The 20,901-nt window shown below is 39.3% G+C and overlaps 1 protein-coding gene across 1 annotated transcript; it reads left to right on the top strand.

Annotated features, from left to right (window-relative positions):
• Positions 1-468: 468 nt before the first annotated feature.
• LOC115799941 (adhesion G-protein coupled receptor G4-like) lies at positions 469-19,463 on the top strand. Its single transcript, XM_030757231.1, has 23 exons — positions 469-478; positions 1,049-1,374; positions 1,612-1,870; positions 2,564-2,614; positions 2,975-3,016; positions 5,468-5,671; positions 5,784-5,834; positions 5,910-5,974; positions 7,563-7,600; positions 7,687-7,823; positions 12,317-12,428; positions 12,507-12,565; positions 13,210-13,277; positions 13,360-13,400; positions 13,947-13,983; positions 14,097-14,131; positions 15,110-15,234; positions 15,316-15,433; positions 15,657-16,033; positions 16,922-17,041; positions 17,777-18,019; positions 18,584-19,340; positions 19,460-19,463. Exons 1-23 carry the CDS (start codon positions 469-471, stop codon positions 19,461-19,463), a joined length of 3,279 nt encoding a protein of 1,092 aa, XP_030613091.1.
• The last annotated feature ends 1,438 nt before the right edge of the window (positions 19,464-20,901 follow it).

The following is a 20,901-nucleotide window of genomic DNA, read 5'->3' as shown; positions in this document are numbered from 1 at the left end:
ATGTAGCCTATGGGTTATGGTACAGAGTTAACAAAAAAGGCTAAATTAGCCATGAGCAGATCAAATCAGTGTTAGTTTTGAGGTTCAAATTAAAACCTAAAGAAGATTGAATTCACCAAGTGTGGGGAATAGACTAGAGTAACTTACTAAATGCTAAAAGTAGTGCACTATAACCTGTAACACAATTACATAAGTTTTATAACTTGACAACATATTGCAGGTATGTTTCTTTGTTAATACTCTTGAGAATCTACACATGCTAACAAAGACGTTAAGAGAAGTTTCAGATTAGTATTTTCTTTGGACGCTCTGAATTTGAGGAGGCACTGTGTAGTATTGTGTTCTTTTTAAATTGTATAAGTGTTAACTGAATTGTATCCACAATATTACCCCCCTCAACAATAACCTATAGTGTCATTTAGAGGTGTGAATATAGTAAGGTGTAACCCAATCCTCGTGTGTCCACCCATGCCCCACAGTCAGTGATTCAGTGCACACAAAGACACGCCCAATATAAGGTCGTTTTAGCTTACAGGGAGAAAAGGAGTAGTTGACTGTAATCCCACAGCTGACACAAAACCACATCTAGAAACACGCAGAAGAGGAGTTTCACATAAACATGGGAAGAGGAAGCTGGCAAGCATGGTTGATATTTAATTTGAATAGCTTGACCAGCAGAGGGATTAAAACAAAAAGAAGAAGCAGGCAAATCACTAACTGTGGCGTGTGCTGCCTCGTATATCCAGGAGGATGTGCTACCTTTGCTTGGAGGGACAGTGGAGATGGAAACCTAACTTTCTCCTCGCCTTCTTGTTTGCATTGCTGTCACCTGCTCCTACAGGTAATGACTGATTCACATAAAGACAAAAAAAAAAAAAAAAAAAAGTAAATAAAAGGAAAGACAGTTTTTAATTTTAGGAAGGAGAATGTTAACATACTGCTTAATTGAAATAGCACACTTAATTTGAAGTTATTTGAAGCTCTAAGCAACCACAGCTTCACAGAGCAATTAAAACTTTTTGTCTGAATTTCTTTTACCCATTTGCAGCACTTGGCAATTTCCTGGGAGACACTAAAGCAGTATTAAATGGCTGTAAAGACCACTGGACCCTGCAGGACAGGGCAGCCATGCCTCTCCTTTATAAGATAACCATATGTGTGGACATTCGTGTGGTCGTCCCTGGTGCCTGGGTGGCCTTCTCTTACAGAACAGTCTACGCACCTAGGCCTGAATTAGGCCTAGAGGGAGATGACGAGGCAATATACGGTTGGCTGCTAGGAGTCCGACACCAATTTCCTCTGCAGCTGTCCCCAACACTGTGGCACAGAGTCTGTCTGAGGAGGGATGTAAAGGGCAACACTTTTAGTCTGGAGGTAATAAGTATTCAGATCTTTTACTTTCAAAAAAGTAACACTGACCTTCTTGGCCATGCCCTGCCACAAATGGTGTCTAAATGTGTACAAAACACATTTAAATTCCACTAGAAGAGGAAAGCCAATAAATATGGGTGTAATAACATCCAACTTTTTAACAAAATCCTTTACTGCTAAAGTCACTATCAACACCCTCTGTTTATAATGTAAGCAACACAAACTGTGTAAATGTTCCAGGTTGATGGGCACATTGTGACAAAGAGGACAGTCATTGCTCAGGCCATCCCCCCCTCTGGCTCTCTGTGGCTGGGCTGCCGTCCCAATAGCCGACCCCCAGAGTCTAAGCTCGGAAAAGTGGAGCTGTACTTGTTTCGTGTGTGGGGGGACTTGGGTGATCATGGGCTCTGCGAGGACGGCACCGTGATTGGCTGGAACGCCCAATACTGGGGAGTGACCAGTCCCGGCGCGAGGCAGATAGACCACAACCTTCTGTGTGGTGAGCCAAACATGAAAAAACTAAACTTCTCATTTATCCTAATTGTACTGTAGTAGATGTATTAATTTCAACCATAAATGAACTTCCAAACTAACATTCCCTGCATTTATAACAGTCAGAGCTGTCATTTCTGTTATTTTATCATAGTAAAGACTTTAATATTAGCTTAACCATAGCACAGCATGTTAAATATGTTCTATGCATGTTATTAAGCACTTAATCTCATCGTGCATCACTAGAGATGTGTCTGCAACTTGTGCTTTCAAGGTAAAAAGGTTCACAAGAAAGACGTCACAATCACAAAAGCACAGACTTAATTTATAAAAAGAGGAAAGAAAATTCAGTTTTACCAAGTTCTGAGCAAAAAGTGCTGCACATACACCCAAATCCATCCACTTAACTTTCAACAATAAGCAAAATAAACTGTTTAGTTTTACGCCTGCAAATTCAAGTTGCCACAATAGCCTAAGACATTTATAAATGAGGCCTGAGGAGGCTGTATCTCCTGCGCATGAAGCAGATAAAACATGATGTTATCTCTTCTCAGTATTGAATTATTTGTTAAGCATGCAAAACCTGAGTGTTATCAGTCTTTGCTATCTTTACGTCTTGCACTTGTCTGCATACATGGCGGAGCATGTTCCCCAAGCATGTTGGATGCTGAATGTTGCATGTTTTTATGTGTCTTTGTAGACCACAAACGGTTGAAACGTGGGATTCGTGTTTACAGAAGCGCTACTGACGGTGTATCCATGTGACTTATGTGATTTAGATACCAGTACGCATGTTGTGGTTATTTGTCTAAATGTATTTTTATTTGTAAATGCCTAAATATGTGTGTGTCCATTAGAGGGTTTTTCCAGTGTCCATTTAAGACCGTGTAATTGTTTGTTCTCGTGCAAAAACCTAAAACATTAACTTTTTTGGAGTTTTATATAACCAGTTGAAAATACGCTTTTATATAATGCCATTCTTAGTACAGTAGAAGGCAGAATTACTTTAATACAAAAGGCAACACAATAGTGCAAAGAAAAGACTGGAGATCATATAGATGCTCTTACAGTGCAAAACAGAAAAGTGTAACAAACTTATTCACATTTTCAGTCACTGCATCTGGAGGTGCCCAGTCCCTGTTGTCTTCATCTGGTAAGTATCACCCTGAGACAAGTATCAAAATCCACTTCAATAACAGCAACAGCTTCCTGTTGTTACTTTGCATTCCACTATCTGTACTAAGAGGTTTCATTTTGGTCCATTGTTTTCTCTGGTAAAAATACTTTTTCAGCTAGTCCTGTTTTATTATCAGCAAATCAGAAAAAAGCACCAAAGGCTGTTTTTAAAGTGGAACTGCTTTGTGTTATTTTGTCCATCCTTTGTATAAATTTCATGAGCATAATAATGTCATGGAATCATAAAAAAGTGTCAAAGGTTTAAGTTTCCAGCTAATGCATTTTCAGTTATATACACTCATTATTAAACACTTATTGGGCACTTTATTAGGTACACCTTGCCAGTACTGAGTTGGACCCTTTTTTGTCATTAAGAACTGCTTCAATTCTTCATGGCAGTGTGGCCTTTCTTTGTGAGGTAATGTTTATTTCTGACATAACTGTCAGAAATAAAGTTATTGTCACCAAAATGAATTGCTAAGTTCTGAGGAATACAAGAAGATGGATGTGAAAATATCTTCTTCTTCTTCTTCTTCTTCTTCTTCCTGCCACTCCCTTTAGGGTCCACCATAGCATCCTCCTCTGTCACACCAACCCTCTGCATGTCCTCCTTCACTAGATCCATGAATACTCTGTGTGATCTTCCTCTTTTCCTACTGCCTGACAGATCCATCTTCAAAATCCTTTGTCTAATATATCCACTGTCCCTCCTCTGCACATCTCCAAACCATCTCAGCCTTGCCTCTAACTTTGTCTCCAAACTGCTCAGCCTGAGTCATCCCTCTGATATACTCATTTCTGGTCATGTCCATCCTGGTCATTCCCAGTGAATGCTGTATTCAATTCTGCTACCTTCAGCTCCGCCTCCTGTCTTTTTGCCACTGCCACTGTCTGCAAACCATATATCACAGCAGGTCGCACTACTGTCTTGTAAATTATCCCTTTCACTCTTGGTGCCATCCTTCTGTTACAAATCACTGACACTTTATGCATCAGAAAATGGATAATGGGCACATACCACCAACTACTATATAGTATAGGACAATACTTATATGTACAGTATATACTTGTATGTAATAATAGTTTTCTCACTTGATTTGGCACAGTTCTCACAGCAGAAAGGTCATTCTCACTATTCTTAATGCAGTTCTCAAAACAGTTAAGGCATTTTTCATAACACAGACTTGGAAAAATGCTGTACTCCAATGACCTTCATAGTTATCAGATCTCAGTCCAGTAGAGCATCCTTGGGAAGTGGTTAGTGAAGGGAAATTTGGACGAGCACAAGACAAATCTGCAGCAACTGTGTGATGCTGTCATGTCAATACGGAGCAAAATCTGTGGAATATTTCCAGCACCATGTTGACACTCTGCCACAAAGCTCAAAGTAATTTGACTGAACATGTTAATGCAGTGCTGGACAGTATTCAGGAAAGTGGGCAATCTGGAGTTGGAAATGTGTTACTGATTTGAGAACTGCATTAAGAGAAAAACTGCATCAGTGCCCTGACGTGCACCTGTGAAAAACTGTCAAAAGAACAAAGCTCAATAGATATTGGGACCAAATAATGTTGGGGATTTTATGTTGTTATGGTAGGAGTCATAGAATTCATTTATAGTATCATTTATTAATTGTAATAGTGGTCATACATACACTGGAATTATGAACACTGTATGTTTAGGATAGAAGTTTAGGGCTGAGGCCTGCTATACTTAAATTTATACAATGCACGAGGTTTTGTATTCATTTATACACATACCATATTCATATTACATCATATCACATCATATTATAACTCACTCTATGCCTGTATACCTTTTGAAATATGATTCAGCACACTGACCATATTTGGATAGTATAAAATATTAGGGGGATAAATTTAATTTGGGGACTGATGTCTAAATGCTACAATGTCTTTACCCTGAGGATGACCATATTATTGATTAGACCTGTCATAAAGTAAAGGTCACTTCGAGGACAAGTGTGTATTTTTAGTACACCTCAGAAAGCAGCTGGAAAGTTGCCTGGAAGTTGTTCAGTTTGGTGATCAGGTATTCAAAGGGTCAAAGGTAAGTGGGCAGAGTTAGCATCTTCAGTTTCTATATAATGAGGTGTGTGAGTAGGTTCTCTCTCACTCTCTTTCCTCCTGCATCTGCATCTGTCCCTGTCTCTTTCCTTTCCTTTCCTTTCCTTTGGTTTAACTTGTATATCTAATGAATGGCCTGCATTGGGTCCTTCTCCTTTCAGTGATTTTTTTTTTTTTGGAAACTTTGGTTTTAATTGAGTTTTTATAAAAAATTGAATCCACTCCATTTCGGCCAGAGGGTAACTCGGGAGCCCTTAAAATTACTACCCAACAATAATGTCTTGGAAGTTATTCTACTTGACAAAATGTAAAACTTGGCACTTGATTCTATTTCATTTCAGTTTCCTCAACACAGAGTCTTTCAGCAACTGTTTCACCTGAAACCACTGATCACATTGTCAGCACAGGCACCACACCTCCTCCCCTAAGATCAGCCCCGCCCGTAAATACCAGTTCAGCCAATCAGATCTCAACAAGCACCCCTGTGCCTTCAATCAAAGCTCTGCCTGCCAATCAAAGCACCCCTGGAGGATTATTCACATCAGGTTTGTCTGCATAGATAGAAACAAACTGCACAGTTTATTTAACTGATGCCTCTGTTTACGATTGTGTTACTAATGTGAAGAAACAATCTTTAAAGTTGACATTTCCTTTTAGGATCTCCCAGATTAGTGAAATGTGATGCCCGCCAACTTTGTTCCAATAAAAGTAAGCAAATATTAACTTTGTGCCCTTTTTCCTTTTTGCATTTTTGTGGGCTTACAGTTGTATTGCTTTCTGCAGGTGCTTACTATTGGATGCCCATAAGCATAGAGGGTAATAAGACTCAGCAAGATGTCTACAACATGGTGAGAATGAAAAGTTTCCCTTGTCCATATTGTTATGTTTCTCATGTCTTACAGTTTCCACCCCTCCACTGACACATGCATTTACCTGCTTTACAAACAAGCTTTGCTAACACAATGTACGTTTGCAGGAGCAGTACATTCCAGCCGTGCGAATCACCTGAAAACAATTTTGACTTTGAATGAGAAATATTTCTTGCTGCATAACAAGTTAAGAAACCTGACTGACAGTATGACCTCTTTGACTTTTTACAAACTGTTGCTGGCTCTCTTTTAAGTAGTTTCATGAGTTTGTTACCCACAAGACCATGAGTTAAAGTCCCACTTGGAATAAAACAACATCCTGGATGTAGCAGTGGGTTATTATGTTATTAAAGTTTATGTTTACCATGTGCTGAACATATCTAAAAATCATCTGTAAACATATGAATCCACATGAAAGCCACTATACATATGTAACTGTAGCATTTGAATGAAAATATAAACAAAACCGTTTCCAAACTGAAACCAATGGTCTCAGAATATATATGTACACTATGTTGCCAAAAGTATTCACTCATCTGCCTTCATACACATATGAACTTGAGTAAAATCACATTCTTAATCCATGGTGTTTAATATGATGTCGGCCTACCTTTTGCAGCTATAACAGCTTCAACTCTTCTGGGAAGGCTTTCCACAAGGTTTAGGAGTATTTATGTGAATTTGACCATTCTTCCAGAAGCCCACCTGGGAGGTCAGACACTGATGTTGAACGAGAAGGCCTGGCTCACAGTCTCTGCTCTAATTCATCTCAACGGTGTTCTGTCAGTTTCAGGTCAGGACTCTGTGCAGGCCAGTCAAGTTTTTCCACACCAAACTCACTCATCCATGTCTTTATGGACCTGCTTTGTGCACCACTGCATCCAACACTTTGCATTGCGCTTGGTGATGTAAGGCTTAGATGCAGCTGCTTGGCCATGGAAACCTATTCCATGAAGCTCTCTACTCACTGTTCTTGAGCTGATCTGGAGTCCACATGAAGTTTAGAGGTCTGTAGCGACTGACTCTGCAGAAAGTTGGTGACCTCTGCACACTATACCCCTCAGTGTCCACTGACCCCTCTCTGTCATGAAAGTGATTGGAACACCTGAATTCAATGATTTGGATGGATTATTGAATATTTTTGGCAATATAGTGTATATGTTCTAAGAGGTTTTGAGACATCCAGCAGTTAATGTCATTGTCAGAGACATATGCTTTTGCAATTCAACGTGAGTGGTTGTTTTACGCCATCGAAAGTGCAAAGCTACAGAACTAACACAAAATATGTTGCTTTACTTTACATGTCAAACTTCCATCACCTCCCACAAACATCTTCATCTGTCTGACTCCCTCTCTCCATCTATCGCTCAGGTGTCAAAAGCATTCGGTTGTCACAATAATAGTGATGGTGCAGCACAAGGAGACACAGGCATTTTAGATTTCTGTCAGGGTGACAGACAACTTCAGGTCAGTCTGTTCCAGGCATGGCAACAACTTATACTTTACAGAATCAAATGTCTTCTGCAAGGCTGACATGCAGCTTTAACTCTCCTTTTTATCTTTGCAGGTAGTTGAAGTGTCCTGTCGTGCAACAATGAACATAAGGTAAAAAGGATATCCGTAGCTGCTTTGTATGACTGTTACATATACAACCGATTGTACATCCTCACAAGAAATACTTTTGTTTCCAGCCACACAGCCTGCGATGTGGTGCTGCTGCTCAGCTATGCTGTCTCAGCGTGTGAACTGCAGCGAGCTGGAGACTCTGCACTGCAGCAAGCTGGAGGACTAATGCAAGCAACAATCATAGGAGAGGTGGAGAGAATCGGTGAGCATTTGTTTCCTTCTGTTTTGTCTATGTGTTAGTTCCCCTGTCTTCCTCAGTCCAACTTCCTGTTTTACTCTGGCAATTGCTCTTGTGTTGCCTGTGTTTAACTTCCTGTCATTATCTTCCCTTCTTGTTCCCTGGCTGTGATCAAACAGTCCAATTTAAAAGGAAAAGAGAACTGCAGTACCCAGAGAATCCAATTACATTTACACAATGCTTATACGAGGCTCCTTAATAATGTTGCTGATGGGAGTAAGATGGACTATAGACTACTATTAGCAGGTTGTTTCATGCAGGTCATAAAAAAAGAACTGGTGAAAAATACACTGCCAAAAAAAAAAAAGTTACGCCCTCCAGCATTTCACTGGAAATATTTAGTCTTTAGCTTTGTTGATAGAACACATTCACCATGGCTCATTCACCAAACTCATTTCCATAAGCTTATGCAGTGTCACATTTCTTTCCATCCAGAGCTGCATTCATTTTTCATCAGAATCTTGTACTGATGATAGGAGAGTCGGATTGTTGTGTAAAACCTTATCCAGCAATTCAATTCAATTCAATTCAGTTGAATTTAATTAAATTTTATTTATATAGCACCAAATCACAATGTCAGTCACCTCAAGGCGCTTTATATCATGCAGTAAAGAAACTGCAATAACACAGAAAAGCCCCAACAATCAGATGAGCAAGCACTTGGCGACAGTGGGAAGGAAAAACTCCCTTTTAACAGGAAGAACCAGGCTCGGGGAGGGGCAGACCTTTTTCCTTTGCTCCAGGGTCCAATTTTATGCTGTCTAGCAAATTAACCTTCAATGACAGTTATGTTGATTATTTTTAATGATGGCTGGATAATGACTGACTCTGAGATCTGGGATGGCATTATCTCCATTCTTTTTGTAAAGTATAGTTTAGTGCATGCTTTGCCAAATGAAGTAATGAAGAAAGTGTTGAAGCACTTTTCCTTAGCATTTAGAAAGTGAGCAGCTGTTATTTTGGATACTGATACAGATACTTTGGGTTACTTCACTCAGAAGCTTCCTCAGCAAAACTGAAGCCCTTGACTGTTTGCACCTGTCTGTGCATAGAATAGAATAGAATAGAATAGAATAGAATGCCTTTATTGTCATTATACAGGATGTACAATGAGATTGGAGATTGGTGCATGCTCTGTGTGTTCTCCCATTGTTCTCCAAGCTTCTGTTTTGAATTCATGTTTTGCTTCAGCTTTTGCACTTTGTGTTTCTTGTTTATTTGTAGCAGCCAATAAAGCAATAAATCTGCTGACAATTTCTGCACTCTTTCCTGCAACTGCTGACAAAAAAAAATCTTTGTAAGATTCAAGTGATAAGTAATGTAAATCTTCATAACTAGTAGTGTTTATATATATATATATATATATATATATATATATATATATATATATATATATATATATATATATATATATATATATATATATATATATATATATATATATATATATTATCTTAAACCATCCATTTTCCATCCATCGATCCATTCATTTTGTTCTGCTTATCCGTTCAGGGTTGTGGAGGGCCTGGAGCCTATCCTAGCTTTTCTCCAGTCTGTTAGAGGGCTGACAAAGAGAGACAGACAACCATTCACACTCACAGTCAAACCTACAGCCAGTTTAGACTCACCAATTAACCTACGCACACACGCGCACACACACGTGCACACACACACACACGCGTCTTTGGACTGTGGGAGGAAGCCAGAGAGAACCTATGCAGGCACTAGGAGAACATGCAAACTCCACACAGAAAGGCTCCAGCCTGGATTCAAATCCAGGACCTCCCAGCTGTGAGGCAGCAGGGCTAACCACTGCACCACTGTGCTGCCTCCAAACTGTAAACCACATCAGAAAACTTTAAACTCTTTGAATGCAATCGTGTGAAACATCATCACAGTCGCACCCAGTTATACAACTTCTTTACAAAGTATTTTTCAGTCATACAGACTCCATGCAAATACATAAATGCAAAGCGCCAACATGAACCACCAAACGTGCACAAACATGTGCATTGGCCTGCTGTTACCAAGAGATGAGGTTCAGAGCTCAAATATAAGTGCCAGTTAAGGGCCTGGTCAGTTAAAAACACATGTATACATAATCTATTTGTTGTGCAGTTCAGTTTCAGTGTGCATGTGTGTGTGAGAAATCTTATGTAATTTATATGTCAGTTTTATTTAATTGCTATATTGCAATAATATCATTGAAGTGAATTCTTTTGGCTTCAGTAATCCTGTGATGAAAGTCTGATATTGTGATAGCCTTAATCAACCCACAGGGTGAGCCTGCAAAACTGATTGCTCTTATACACTCAACAAAAATCTAAACACACAAAATATTTTCCCTTTTCATCTCATAACTAACCAACACTGTATAAGCACAACAATTTGTGGATACACTCAGTATCATTTCAGGCTTCAATAGCGGCCAGTGTTTCAGACCTTTATGCAACAGTCCATGTGTTATCACAAAGTGAACACAGCGTGGTCACAGCACTCAGTTTGTCACGCATCTGTGGCGCATAGACATCACAAGATTATCAATAGCGGCCTGTGGGATGTTGTCCTATTCCTCCTGGAATGCGTGGGCATGTTAAGGCAAGGTCATTTTAACTTAACTTTTTTGGGTTTGTGCGTTTATATGTTTGTTGAGTATAGTAAAAACAGGGGTTACCTTCACCTTAATCTAAATGTTAGTATGTTAGCATCAGAATCTTCAACCCAAATGCCACATCTTGATCCTATTATCAAAATAGATGGGAAAGTTTTTGCAAATATCCATACAAAAACAGAACATTATGCTGTCTGCTTTGTATATTTGCAAAGTAGATATTCTGAATTTGTTTTAACCACTGGATAGAGACATTTGATTTGTTGCAGCACAGGTGCAGCACAGGTGACAAAAGTACACACATTCACACTTAATTAGATGTACAGATACTTGTGTTAAAAAAAAAAAATCTCCGGTAAAAGCTGAAAAAGTACAGTCTAACTCTGCAAACTCTAGTTCAACTTAAATTCTAATTCTAACGATAGCACTCAGCTCAAACATCTGCTATGTAGATCTCAAGCAGAGAAAAACAAAGGGAATAGAAACAACTGGCTCTGTTTGCTGTTGCCTACATTGCAGATGGGCGACTTCGCACCTAAACAGAAACACGAGGATAATAAGGTGTTAAAGTGGGATTCAGCAGGTGGGGCAACCCTAATATTGGCTGCAGTGGTGCGAGGTGAGGGAAAGAATCACCATCATTTTTGTTGTGAGCTCCATTAGATTCTGTGTAAAGGCTGACACGTGCCACTGCTTTGAATAAATGTTTTTGCCTCTAATAGCGTGCGATAAGCACAGGTGATGGATACACCAATAGGATTGTCTTTGTTGTTGTGCCCTCCATTTAGGTTCAAGTTGCTTTGATGTTTGAAAGCACCCACTGATGAGAAATAACTCCCCTCAAATGTCTTAAACCTAAAGGAAAGAGCCTACTATAAAAGTTTAAGGTGTAGAAAGTAGAGAAATTGGTGTTAAAGTGTAGGCTATAAAAGTAAAAAGCCAAAAAGAAAAAAAATACTCAAGTAAAGTGCAGATAACCTAAAAATGATAGTTATGGCAGTAATGACGTATTTGTACCTTGTCGCTTTCCACCTCTGCTCTGCAGTGATGTATCTGAAACGGTCAGTCGTCACTGAGCTCTCTGTTTTCATTTAGACATTCTCATTGAAGCTTCAGAGATATTTATATTTATTAGAGGAATTGTTATAACCACAGCAGATGACAGGGAAGATTGGCTTAAAGAGTTCCTCATACCAACTCTGAACCAACTAGTTTCTGATATAATGCACATGTAATGTGCCACGCATCAGCTTGGAGATGGAAATTGCTTTAGTCTTTTTGTAACTTACATTCACAGATCACTTTAATTGGTACATCTTAGAAGTACTGGGTTGGACCCCCCTCTTTGCCTTCAGAAATGCCTTAATTCTTTGTTTCATAGTTTCAACAAGGTTTTAGAAACATTCCTCAGAGATTTTGGTCCATATTGACATGATAGTATCACACAGTTTCTGCAGATTTGTCAGCTGGACATCAATTATATGACTCTCCCGTTCCACCGCATCCCAAAAGTGCTCTACTGGATTGAGATCTGGTGACTGTGGAGGCCATTTGTGTACAGTGAACTCATTGTCATGTTCAAGAAATCAGGTTGAGGTGATTTGAGCTTTGTGACATGAAAACAGCTGTCTGAGATTTGGCACACTGGGGTAATAAAGGGATGGACATGGTCAGCAACAATACTCAGGTAGGCTGTGGTGTTTGTGTGTGTGTGTGTGAGAGAGAGAGATGATTCTTTTAGAGGTCTTGTAAGTTGTAAATAAATAAAGACTGAATAACTAAAACCCAGAGTGTATCAAACATTAACTGATCCAGTACTCAGCTCCTTGGATTTTCCCCACATCAGGTCGAAATCTTTGTGAAGATGTGGAGCCCTCCAGTGGCGGTTTTGTGAGATGCAATTCCACATCTTCTTTGGATGATATCTGTCAATCAAACAAATCCTCCACACTCACATGGTGAGCAACACCCTTTTTTTATATGTGCCTTCGATGCATGTCTGCACACTCTGCATCTTATCCATGTTTATTTTCTAGCTTCCTCTTAGAGCCCAACTCCAACTTAGCTCCTCAAACGAAGACAGATTCATGCAGTAGTGAGTATCATAAATACAGATGCTCTTTATATTCACACCTGTTCATCAATGGTTTTGCTGCTGTAACCGCATTTGTCTGATCCTCAGGGGGAGCGCCTCGCTACTGTGATTGCACCGCTTTCTGTAATTCTACACGTAAGAAAAATTAACACAATATTGCATTGATATTTTTTAAAATGCAGACTGCTGCAATATGTGATGAGTGAATGCAACATTGTTATTTAAATTTAAAGGACTTATTTAGTGTTTTGGAAAATTTGTTTGCTTCTACAGAGTGAATTTTATGAGAAGATCCTTCTTGTCCCACTGTCCAGATTATTATTTAGCTTAGCTTAATGTGAAGGCCACAAGCAGCGCATAACCCCTGTAAAAGTTCAACACTGGGAGTGAATGGTTGTCTGTTTCAGTGTTAGCCCCGGTGAATTGGACAAGTGGAAGAAAACAGATGGGTGGATCTTGATAATTACATATTAATTCCCAACTGCTTTTAGTCTCTTTGCTGACCTGAAGATATTTTCAGTCACATTAGAGTGGTATAAATCTCCTCATCTAGCTCTCTGCAATAACGTTAATGAGCATATTTATGGTGTCTCAGAAACTCTCCCCCCACACTTACCACCTTTTTCTTTATCTTCTTGTCTCAGGTCAGTTTTACACCTTTAGAATCAATATTAACAATAATGCTGTTAACATTCAGTCCCTGAAAAACTTGGTATGTACCACACTGTATGCTTCAAGTATGCTTCATTTTGTATATATAGATTATGTTCTAACTTTGCAAACCTATCTGACAGTTACTAAAGCCTGCAACCCTCCAGTGTCCCACAAGTACACAGTAAGTCTTGATCCACTTACAGTATATGTAGTAAATCTAGCTCATGTTGGTATTCACTATGGTATCAGTGTGCAGTAAGAGTTTCTGTTGTTAAACTAAAATTTGCTGGTTTTCTAAGGCCTCAGTTGTACAGGCTTAGAGGCCCTCTGGCAACCACTGGTCGCTGGGGAAAAATGTATCATTCCCAACCGGTTGGCCAGTAATTGCTGGAGGATGCTTGGTGAAACTAGTAAACAGTGATGCACTGTAAACCTCCTTGTGATTGCTTTGGTGACTCAAAGATTGCTGCGATTGCCTGTAGTTTGCGTGGCAGTGTCTGCAAACACTCTGTAATTACTCTGTAACTACTTGCCAAGTGTTAGTGAAACTTGAAAACTAAGGCCTAACTGGGAACATGCTGGTTCTGGGTGTCTTTGTCTGTATCTTAGCCATAGAGAGAATAAAAGGTGTCATTTAAACACCTCTTGAATGTTAAATTGGATTGCTTGTAACAAAAAGCAATTTTGCTGATATTAATTCACACATTAAAAGTTCTTTTTTTTCCAGGTGCAACAATTACAATAATATCATAAAGCAGTATCAGGTAACTCTTACTTTGGAACCTAGTGTAAAATGATCAGTCATGTTGTTGTGTAACTATTCATCATACTTCTATAATGTTTATCATGCTTTCACTATTTGTTTTTATTTATCCAGGGCGTTCATCTAGAATGTCATGGGACATCGCAGAGGTATTCATGTTGTTGTTTTTTCTCTCTTTGCATTTTACCTGCATATACCGTATTTTTCGGACTATAAGTCGCTCCGGAGTATAGGTCGCACCAGCCAAAAAATGCATAATAAAGAAAAAAAAAACATATATAAGTCGCACTGGACTATAAGTCGCACTTTTTTTTTTTTTTTGGGGGGGGGGGGGGTATTTGATAGAATCCGAGACTCAGAGCAGAAATTCCATCTTGTAAGGCAATTTAAAATAATAATGGATTAAAGAACAGGACGAACACGGTTACACCTACGTTATGCTAACATAACACATTCAGCTACATGACGCACAACGAACAGAGTACGTATCTGGTATGTTAACGTAACATTAACAGTTATTCAGATAACCATAGCATAAAGAACATGCTAACAAGTTAACCAAACCATCAATCCATTGAATTCTTCATCCTCGGTGTCACTTCTAAACAATTCCGTACACTCCGTACGTAGACGAAGCGCCGCTTCCTCTTCTGTGTCGCTTTCGTCAGACTCGTCGTCAGCTGCAGTTCCAATTATTCCAGCCTTTCTGAATCCCAACAGGATGGTTTGTCACTGAAGCCCATGTTTTCTTGATCCATCCAATGACTTCCAGGAAAGTTGCGTGGCGCATTCTCCCAGTTGCCGTTAAGCTGTGCTCTCCGTCCATCATCCACTGCGCCCACAGGTTACGCAAGACTGCCTTAAAGCTGCAGTTCACAGAGATGTCAAGTGGCTGGAGTATTTTGGTTCATGTGTTATAAATTTCACATATAAGTCGCTCCGGAGTATAGGTCGCACCCCCAGCCAAACTATGAAAAAAAGTGCGACTTATACTCCGGAAAATACGGTACTCTAAAAGCTTCTCTAAAAACACTGAAAATGGATTTGTTTGGTGGTTAATTTGTAAATTGTTTTAAGTGGAATAGGCAAGAAATAACATTTCTGCCTTCTTTTCTGTTGGTCTCCAGGTTGTACAGCTGTATGGTGATACTGGAGATGTCCGGACCCGTTGACGTTTGCTCCCTAAAGCAACTCGTGCAACAGATTTTTGTGGACAATTCCATCACAGCTGAAAGTTCGCCGACTCGCCTGAGTTAGTTTGCATGTTTGTTTCTCCGATGGTGCAACCATAAACATTTATCGCTGTTACTGATGTTACTCTGTGTTTTCTCAGTGGTGTGTGGGACTCCTGGTTTGCCTATCAGCACACTGTTGGACTCCAACCTGACCTGGGTCGCCAGTGACCTGCTGAGCTCACATGTTTGCCAGTCTGATCCCACCCTTCTAACATGGTAACAAGAGTATAAAAGATTTTGTGGAATACAGCTTTTGAAAATGATGGGTTTACAGTCATGCACGCTACCTGTAAGCAACATATATAAAAGCCGATTTTTCATATTTCTGGGAAACATTGAAGAAATTGCAAACTTGTTGGAGCATATGCAACATAACCAAAACATAGCATATTTATGAAATAATATAATTATAGGATATTATCTGTCTTTGTTTTCACAGTGAAGCCAGCGAGACACTTGCTGTTCTTCTGACTGACAGCTGCCCTTCAGACACTTCAGCTGCTCCAAGCACAACACAACCTTCCACTCTGACTAACAGCATTACTACAGCTAACAACTCTGTGACCAATACCAGTGGAGACATTTATGCAACAACTAAAAATACAGCACAAAAACCAGAAAACACGACAGGCTCACAAGCTGCTACCAGTGCTCAGTCCTCAACAGCACAACCTGTTCTCCAGACTGGAACTATGTTCAATTACACAACAGTACAAAATGCTTTATCTAGCGAAACCCGACTAGCCAACACCATGAAAAATGCCAACAATATGACAGTACAAAACACAACTGCTGTGCCTGATTCAATGCTTAACAGTACTGCACTCTCTTCCAATAACATAAACACATTTACACCATCTCCTATTCAAACTGTAGACAGTGCAACTACACTTAATGCTTTTACACACCATGACACAACAAAGTACAACATAACTGCTGTTAAATCTTCTACCCTTAACACAATAAAGTACAATGTATCTACAGTTACACCTTCTCCCACCAACAACGTAACTTCCCCAGATCTTACAACAGTTTCCAACCAAACCACAGATGAAACATTTACACGTTTTTCAAATAGCACAACAGTGTACAACATAACTACAGCTAGCAATAATTACACAGCAATGAACAATGCAACTACAGCTGGCAACAATTATACAACTGCATACAGTACAACTTCACCTGGCAACAATTATAATGCAACTACAGTTGGCAACAATTACACACCAATGTACAATGCAACTACAGCTGGCAACAGTTTTAGTACAGCTACAACAAACAATAATAACACAACAGTCAACAATGCAACTACAGCTGGCAACAATTCTAATGCAACTACAGCTAGCAATAATTACACAGCAATGAAAAATGCAACTACAGCTGGCAACAATTATACAACTGCATACAGCACAACTACAGCTGGCAACAATTATAGTGCAACTCCAACTACAGCTAACAAAAATGACACAATAACTGCATTTGGCAGCAATTCCACAACAGCATACAATGAAACCTCAGCTGGCAACAATTACACAACTGCAACATACAGTCCAACCACACTGAGCAAGAATTACACAGCAATGTACAATGCAACTACAGCTGGCAACAATTTCAATGTAACAACAACTAACCAGAATTACACAACAGTTAATAATGCAACTACACCTACCATTAATTTCACAATACTGTATAATGCAACCACAGCTAGCAGCAATTACACAACACTGGACAATGCAACTACAGCTGGTGACATTTATACAACTGCATACAGTTCAACCACACCAACCAAGAATGACACGGCAATGTACAATGCAGCTACAGCTGGCAAAAGTTTTAGTACAATTACAACTAATAATAATTCCACAACATTCAACAGTATAACTACAGCTGGCAACAATTATAATGCAACTACAGCTAGCAATAATTATACGACAATGAACATTGCAACTACAGTTGGCAACAATTACACGGCAATGTACAATGCAACTACAGCTGGCAACAATTTTAGTACAACTACAACTAACAATAATTACACAACAGTCAACAGTACAACTACAGCTGGCAACAATTATAATGCAACTACAGCTAGCAATAATTACACGGCAATGAACAATGCAGCTACAGCTGACAACAATTATACAACTGTGGACAGTACAACTGCATCTGGCAACAATTACAATGCCACTACAGTTAGCACCAATTACACACCAATGTACAATGCAACTACAGCTGGCAACAGTTTTAGTACAACTACAACTAACAATAATTACACAACAGTCAACAATACAACTACAGCTGGCAACAATTATAATGCAACTATAGCTAGCAATAATTACATGGCATTGAACAATGCAACTCCAACTACAGCTAGCAAAAATGACACAGTAACTGCATCTGGCAGCAATTACACAACTGCATATAGTGCAACCACACTGAGCAAGAATTACACAGCAATATACAATGCAACTACAGCTGGCAACAATTTGAATGTAACAACAACTAACCAGAATTACACAACAGATAATAATGCAACTACACTTGCCACTAATTTCACAATAGTGAATAATGCAACCAAAGCTAGCAGCAATCGCACAACACTGGACAATGCAACTACAGCTGGCGACACTTATAAAACTGCATACAGTGCAACTACAACTGGCAACAGTGACACGGCAGTGTACAATGCAACTACAGCCGGCAACAATTATACAACTGCGTACAGTACAACTGCACCTGGCAACAATTATAATGCAACTACAGTTGGCAACAATTACACACCAATGTACAATGCAACTACAGCTGGCAACAGTTTTAGTACAACTAGAACTAACAATAATTACACAACAGCAGTCAACAGTACAACTACAGCTGGCAACAATTACAATCCAATTCCAACTACAGCTAACCAAAATGACACAGTAACTGCATCTGGCAGCAATTACACAACAGCATACAATGAAACCTCAGCTGGCAACAATTACACAACTGCATATAGTGCAACTACACTGACCAAGAATTACACAGCAATGTACAATGCAAGTACAGCTGGCAACAATTTGAATGTAACAACAACTAACCAGAATTACACAACAGTTAATAATGCAACCACACTTGCCACTAATTTCACAATAGTGTATAATGCAACCACAGCTAGCAGCAATCGCACAACACTGGACAATGCAACTACAGCTGGCGATACTTATACAACTGCATACAGTGCAACCACACCAAGCAAGAATGACACGGCAATGTACAATGCAACTACAGCTGGTAAAAGTTTTAGTACAACTACAGCTAACAATAATTACACAACAGTCAACAGTACAACTACAGCTGGCAACAATTACAATCCAATTCCAACTACAGCTAACCAAAATGACACAGTAACTGCATCTGGCAGCAATTACACAACAGCATACAATGAAACCTCAGCTGGCAACAATTACACAACTGCATATAGTGGAACCACACTGACCAAGAATTACACAGCAATGTACAATGCAAGTACAGCTGGCAACAATTTGAACGTAACAACAACTAACCAGAATTACACAACAGTTAATAATGCAACCACACTTGCCACTAATTTCACAATAGTGTATAATGCAACCACAGCTAGCAGCAATCGCACAACACTGGACAATGCAACTACAGCTGGCGATACTTATACAACTGCATACAGTGCAACCACACCAAGCAAGAATGACACGGCAATGTACAATGCAACTACAGCTGGCAAAAGTTTTAGTACAACTACAGCTAACAATAATTACACAACAGTCAACAGTACAACTACAGCTGGCAACAATTATAATACAACTACAGCTAGCAATAATCACAAAGCAGTGAACAATGCAACTACAGCTGGGAACAATTATACAGCTCCGTACAGTACAACTGCACCTGGCAACAATTATAATGCAACTACAGCTGGCAACACTTTTAGTACAACTACAACTAACAATAATTACACAACAGTCAACAGTACAACTACAGCTGGCAACAATTATAATGCAACTACAGCTAGCAATAATTACACAGCAATGAACAATGCAACTACAGCTGGCGACACTTATACAACTGCATACAGTGCAACCACACCAAGCAAGAATGACACAGCAATGTACAATGCAACTACAGCTGGCAACAGTTTTAGTACAACTAGAACTAACAATAATTACACAACAGCAGTCAACAGTACAACTACAGCTGGCAACAATTACAATCCAATTCCAACTACAGCTAACCAAAATGACACAGTAACTGCATCTGGCAGCAATTACACAACAGCATACAAAGAAACCTCAGCTGGCAACAATTACACAACTGCATATAGTGGAACCACACTGACCAAGAATTACACAGCAATGTTCAATGCAAGTACAGCTGGCAACAATTTGAACGTAACAACAACTAACCAGAATTACACAACAGTTAATAATGCAACCACACTTGCCACTAATTTCACAATAGTGTATAATGCAACCACAGCTAGCAGCAATCGCACAACACTGGACAATGCAACTACAGCTGGCGATACTTATACAACTGCATACAGTGCAACCACAGCAAGCAAGAATGACACAGCAATGTACAATGCAACTACAGCTGGCAACAGTTTTAGTACAACTAGAACTAACAATAATTACACAACAGTCAACAGTACAACTACACTTGGCAACAATTACAATCCAATTCCAACTACAGCTAACCAAAATGACACAGTAACTGCATCTGGCAGCAATTACACAACAGCATACAATGAAACCTCAGCTGGCAACAATTACACAACTGCATATAGTGGAACCACACTGACCAAGAATTACACAGCAATGTACAATGCAAGTACAGCTGGCAACAATTTCAATGTTACAACAACTAACCAGAATTACACAACAGTTAATAATGCAACTACACTTGCCACTAATTTCACAATAGTGTATAATGCAACCACAGCTAGCAGCAATCGCACAACACTGGACAATGCAACTACAGCTGGCGACACTTATACAACTGCATACAGTGCAACCACACCTAGCAAGAATTACACAGCAATGTACAATGCAACTACAGCTGGCAACAGTTTTAGTACAACTAGAACTAACAATAATTACACAACAGTCAACAGTACAACTACAGCTGGCAACAATTACAATCCAATTCCAACTACAGCTAACCAAAATGACACAGTAACTGCATCTGGCAGCAATTACACAACAGCATACAAAGAAACCTCAGCTGGCAACAATTACACAACTGCATATAGTGGAACCACACTGACCAAGAATTACACAGCAATGTACAATGCAACTACAGCTGGCAAAAATTTGAACGTAACAACAACTAACCAGAATTACACAACAGTTAATAATGCAACTACACTTGCCACTAATTTCACAATAGTGTATAATGCAACCACAGCTAGCAGCAATCGCACAACACTGGACAATGCAACTACAGCTGGTGATACTTATACAACTGCATACAGTGCAACCACACCAAGCAAGAATGACACGGCAATGTACAATGCAACTACAGCTGGCAAAAGTTTTAGTACAACTACAGCTAACAATAATTACACAACAGTCAACAGTACAACTACAGCTGGCAACAATTATAATGCAACTACAGCTAGCAATAATCACAAAGCAGTGAACAATGCAACTACAGCTGGCAACAATTAT

Source organism: Archocentrus centrarchus, chromosome 20, assembly GCF_007364275.1.
Source record: "Archocentrus centrarchus isolate MPI-CPG fArcCen1 chromosome 20, fArcCen1, whole genome shotgun sequence".
Taxonomy (NCBI): Eukaryota; Metazoa; Chordata; class Actinopteri; order Cichliformes; family Cichlidae; genus Archocentrus; species Archocentrus centrarchus.
The sequence above is the reverse complement of the archived record's forward strand: the minus strand, read 5'-3'. Positions and strand labels throughout refer to the sequence as shown.

What these genes read in the sequence shown, in the direction of transcription:
- LOC115799941 (XM_030757231.1), top strand. An exon ending in ATATCATAAAGCAGTATCAG is followed by an intron (nt 13,984 to 14,096) that starts GTAACTCTTACT and finishes TTATTTATCCAG; the next exon opens with GGCGTTCATCTAGAATGTCA. An exon ending in GTACAATGCAGCTACAGCTG is followed by an intron (nt 17,042 to 17,776) that starts GCAAAAGTTTTA and finishes ATTTCACAATAG; the next exon opens with TGAATAATGCAACCAAAGCT.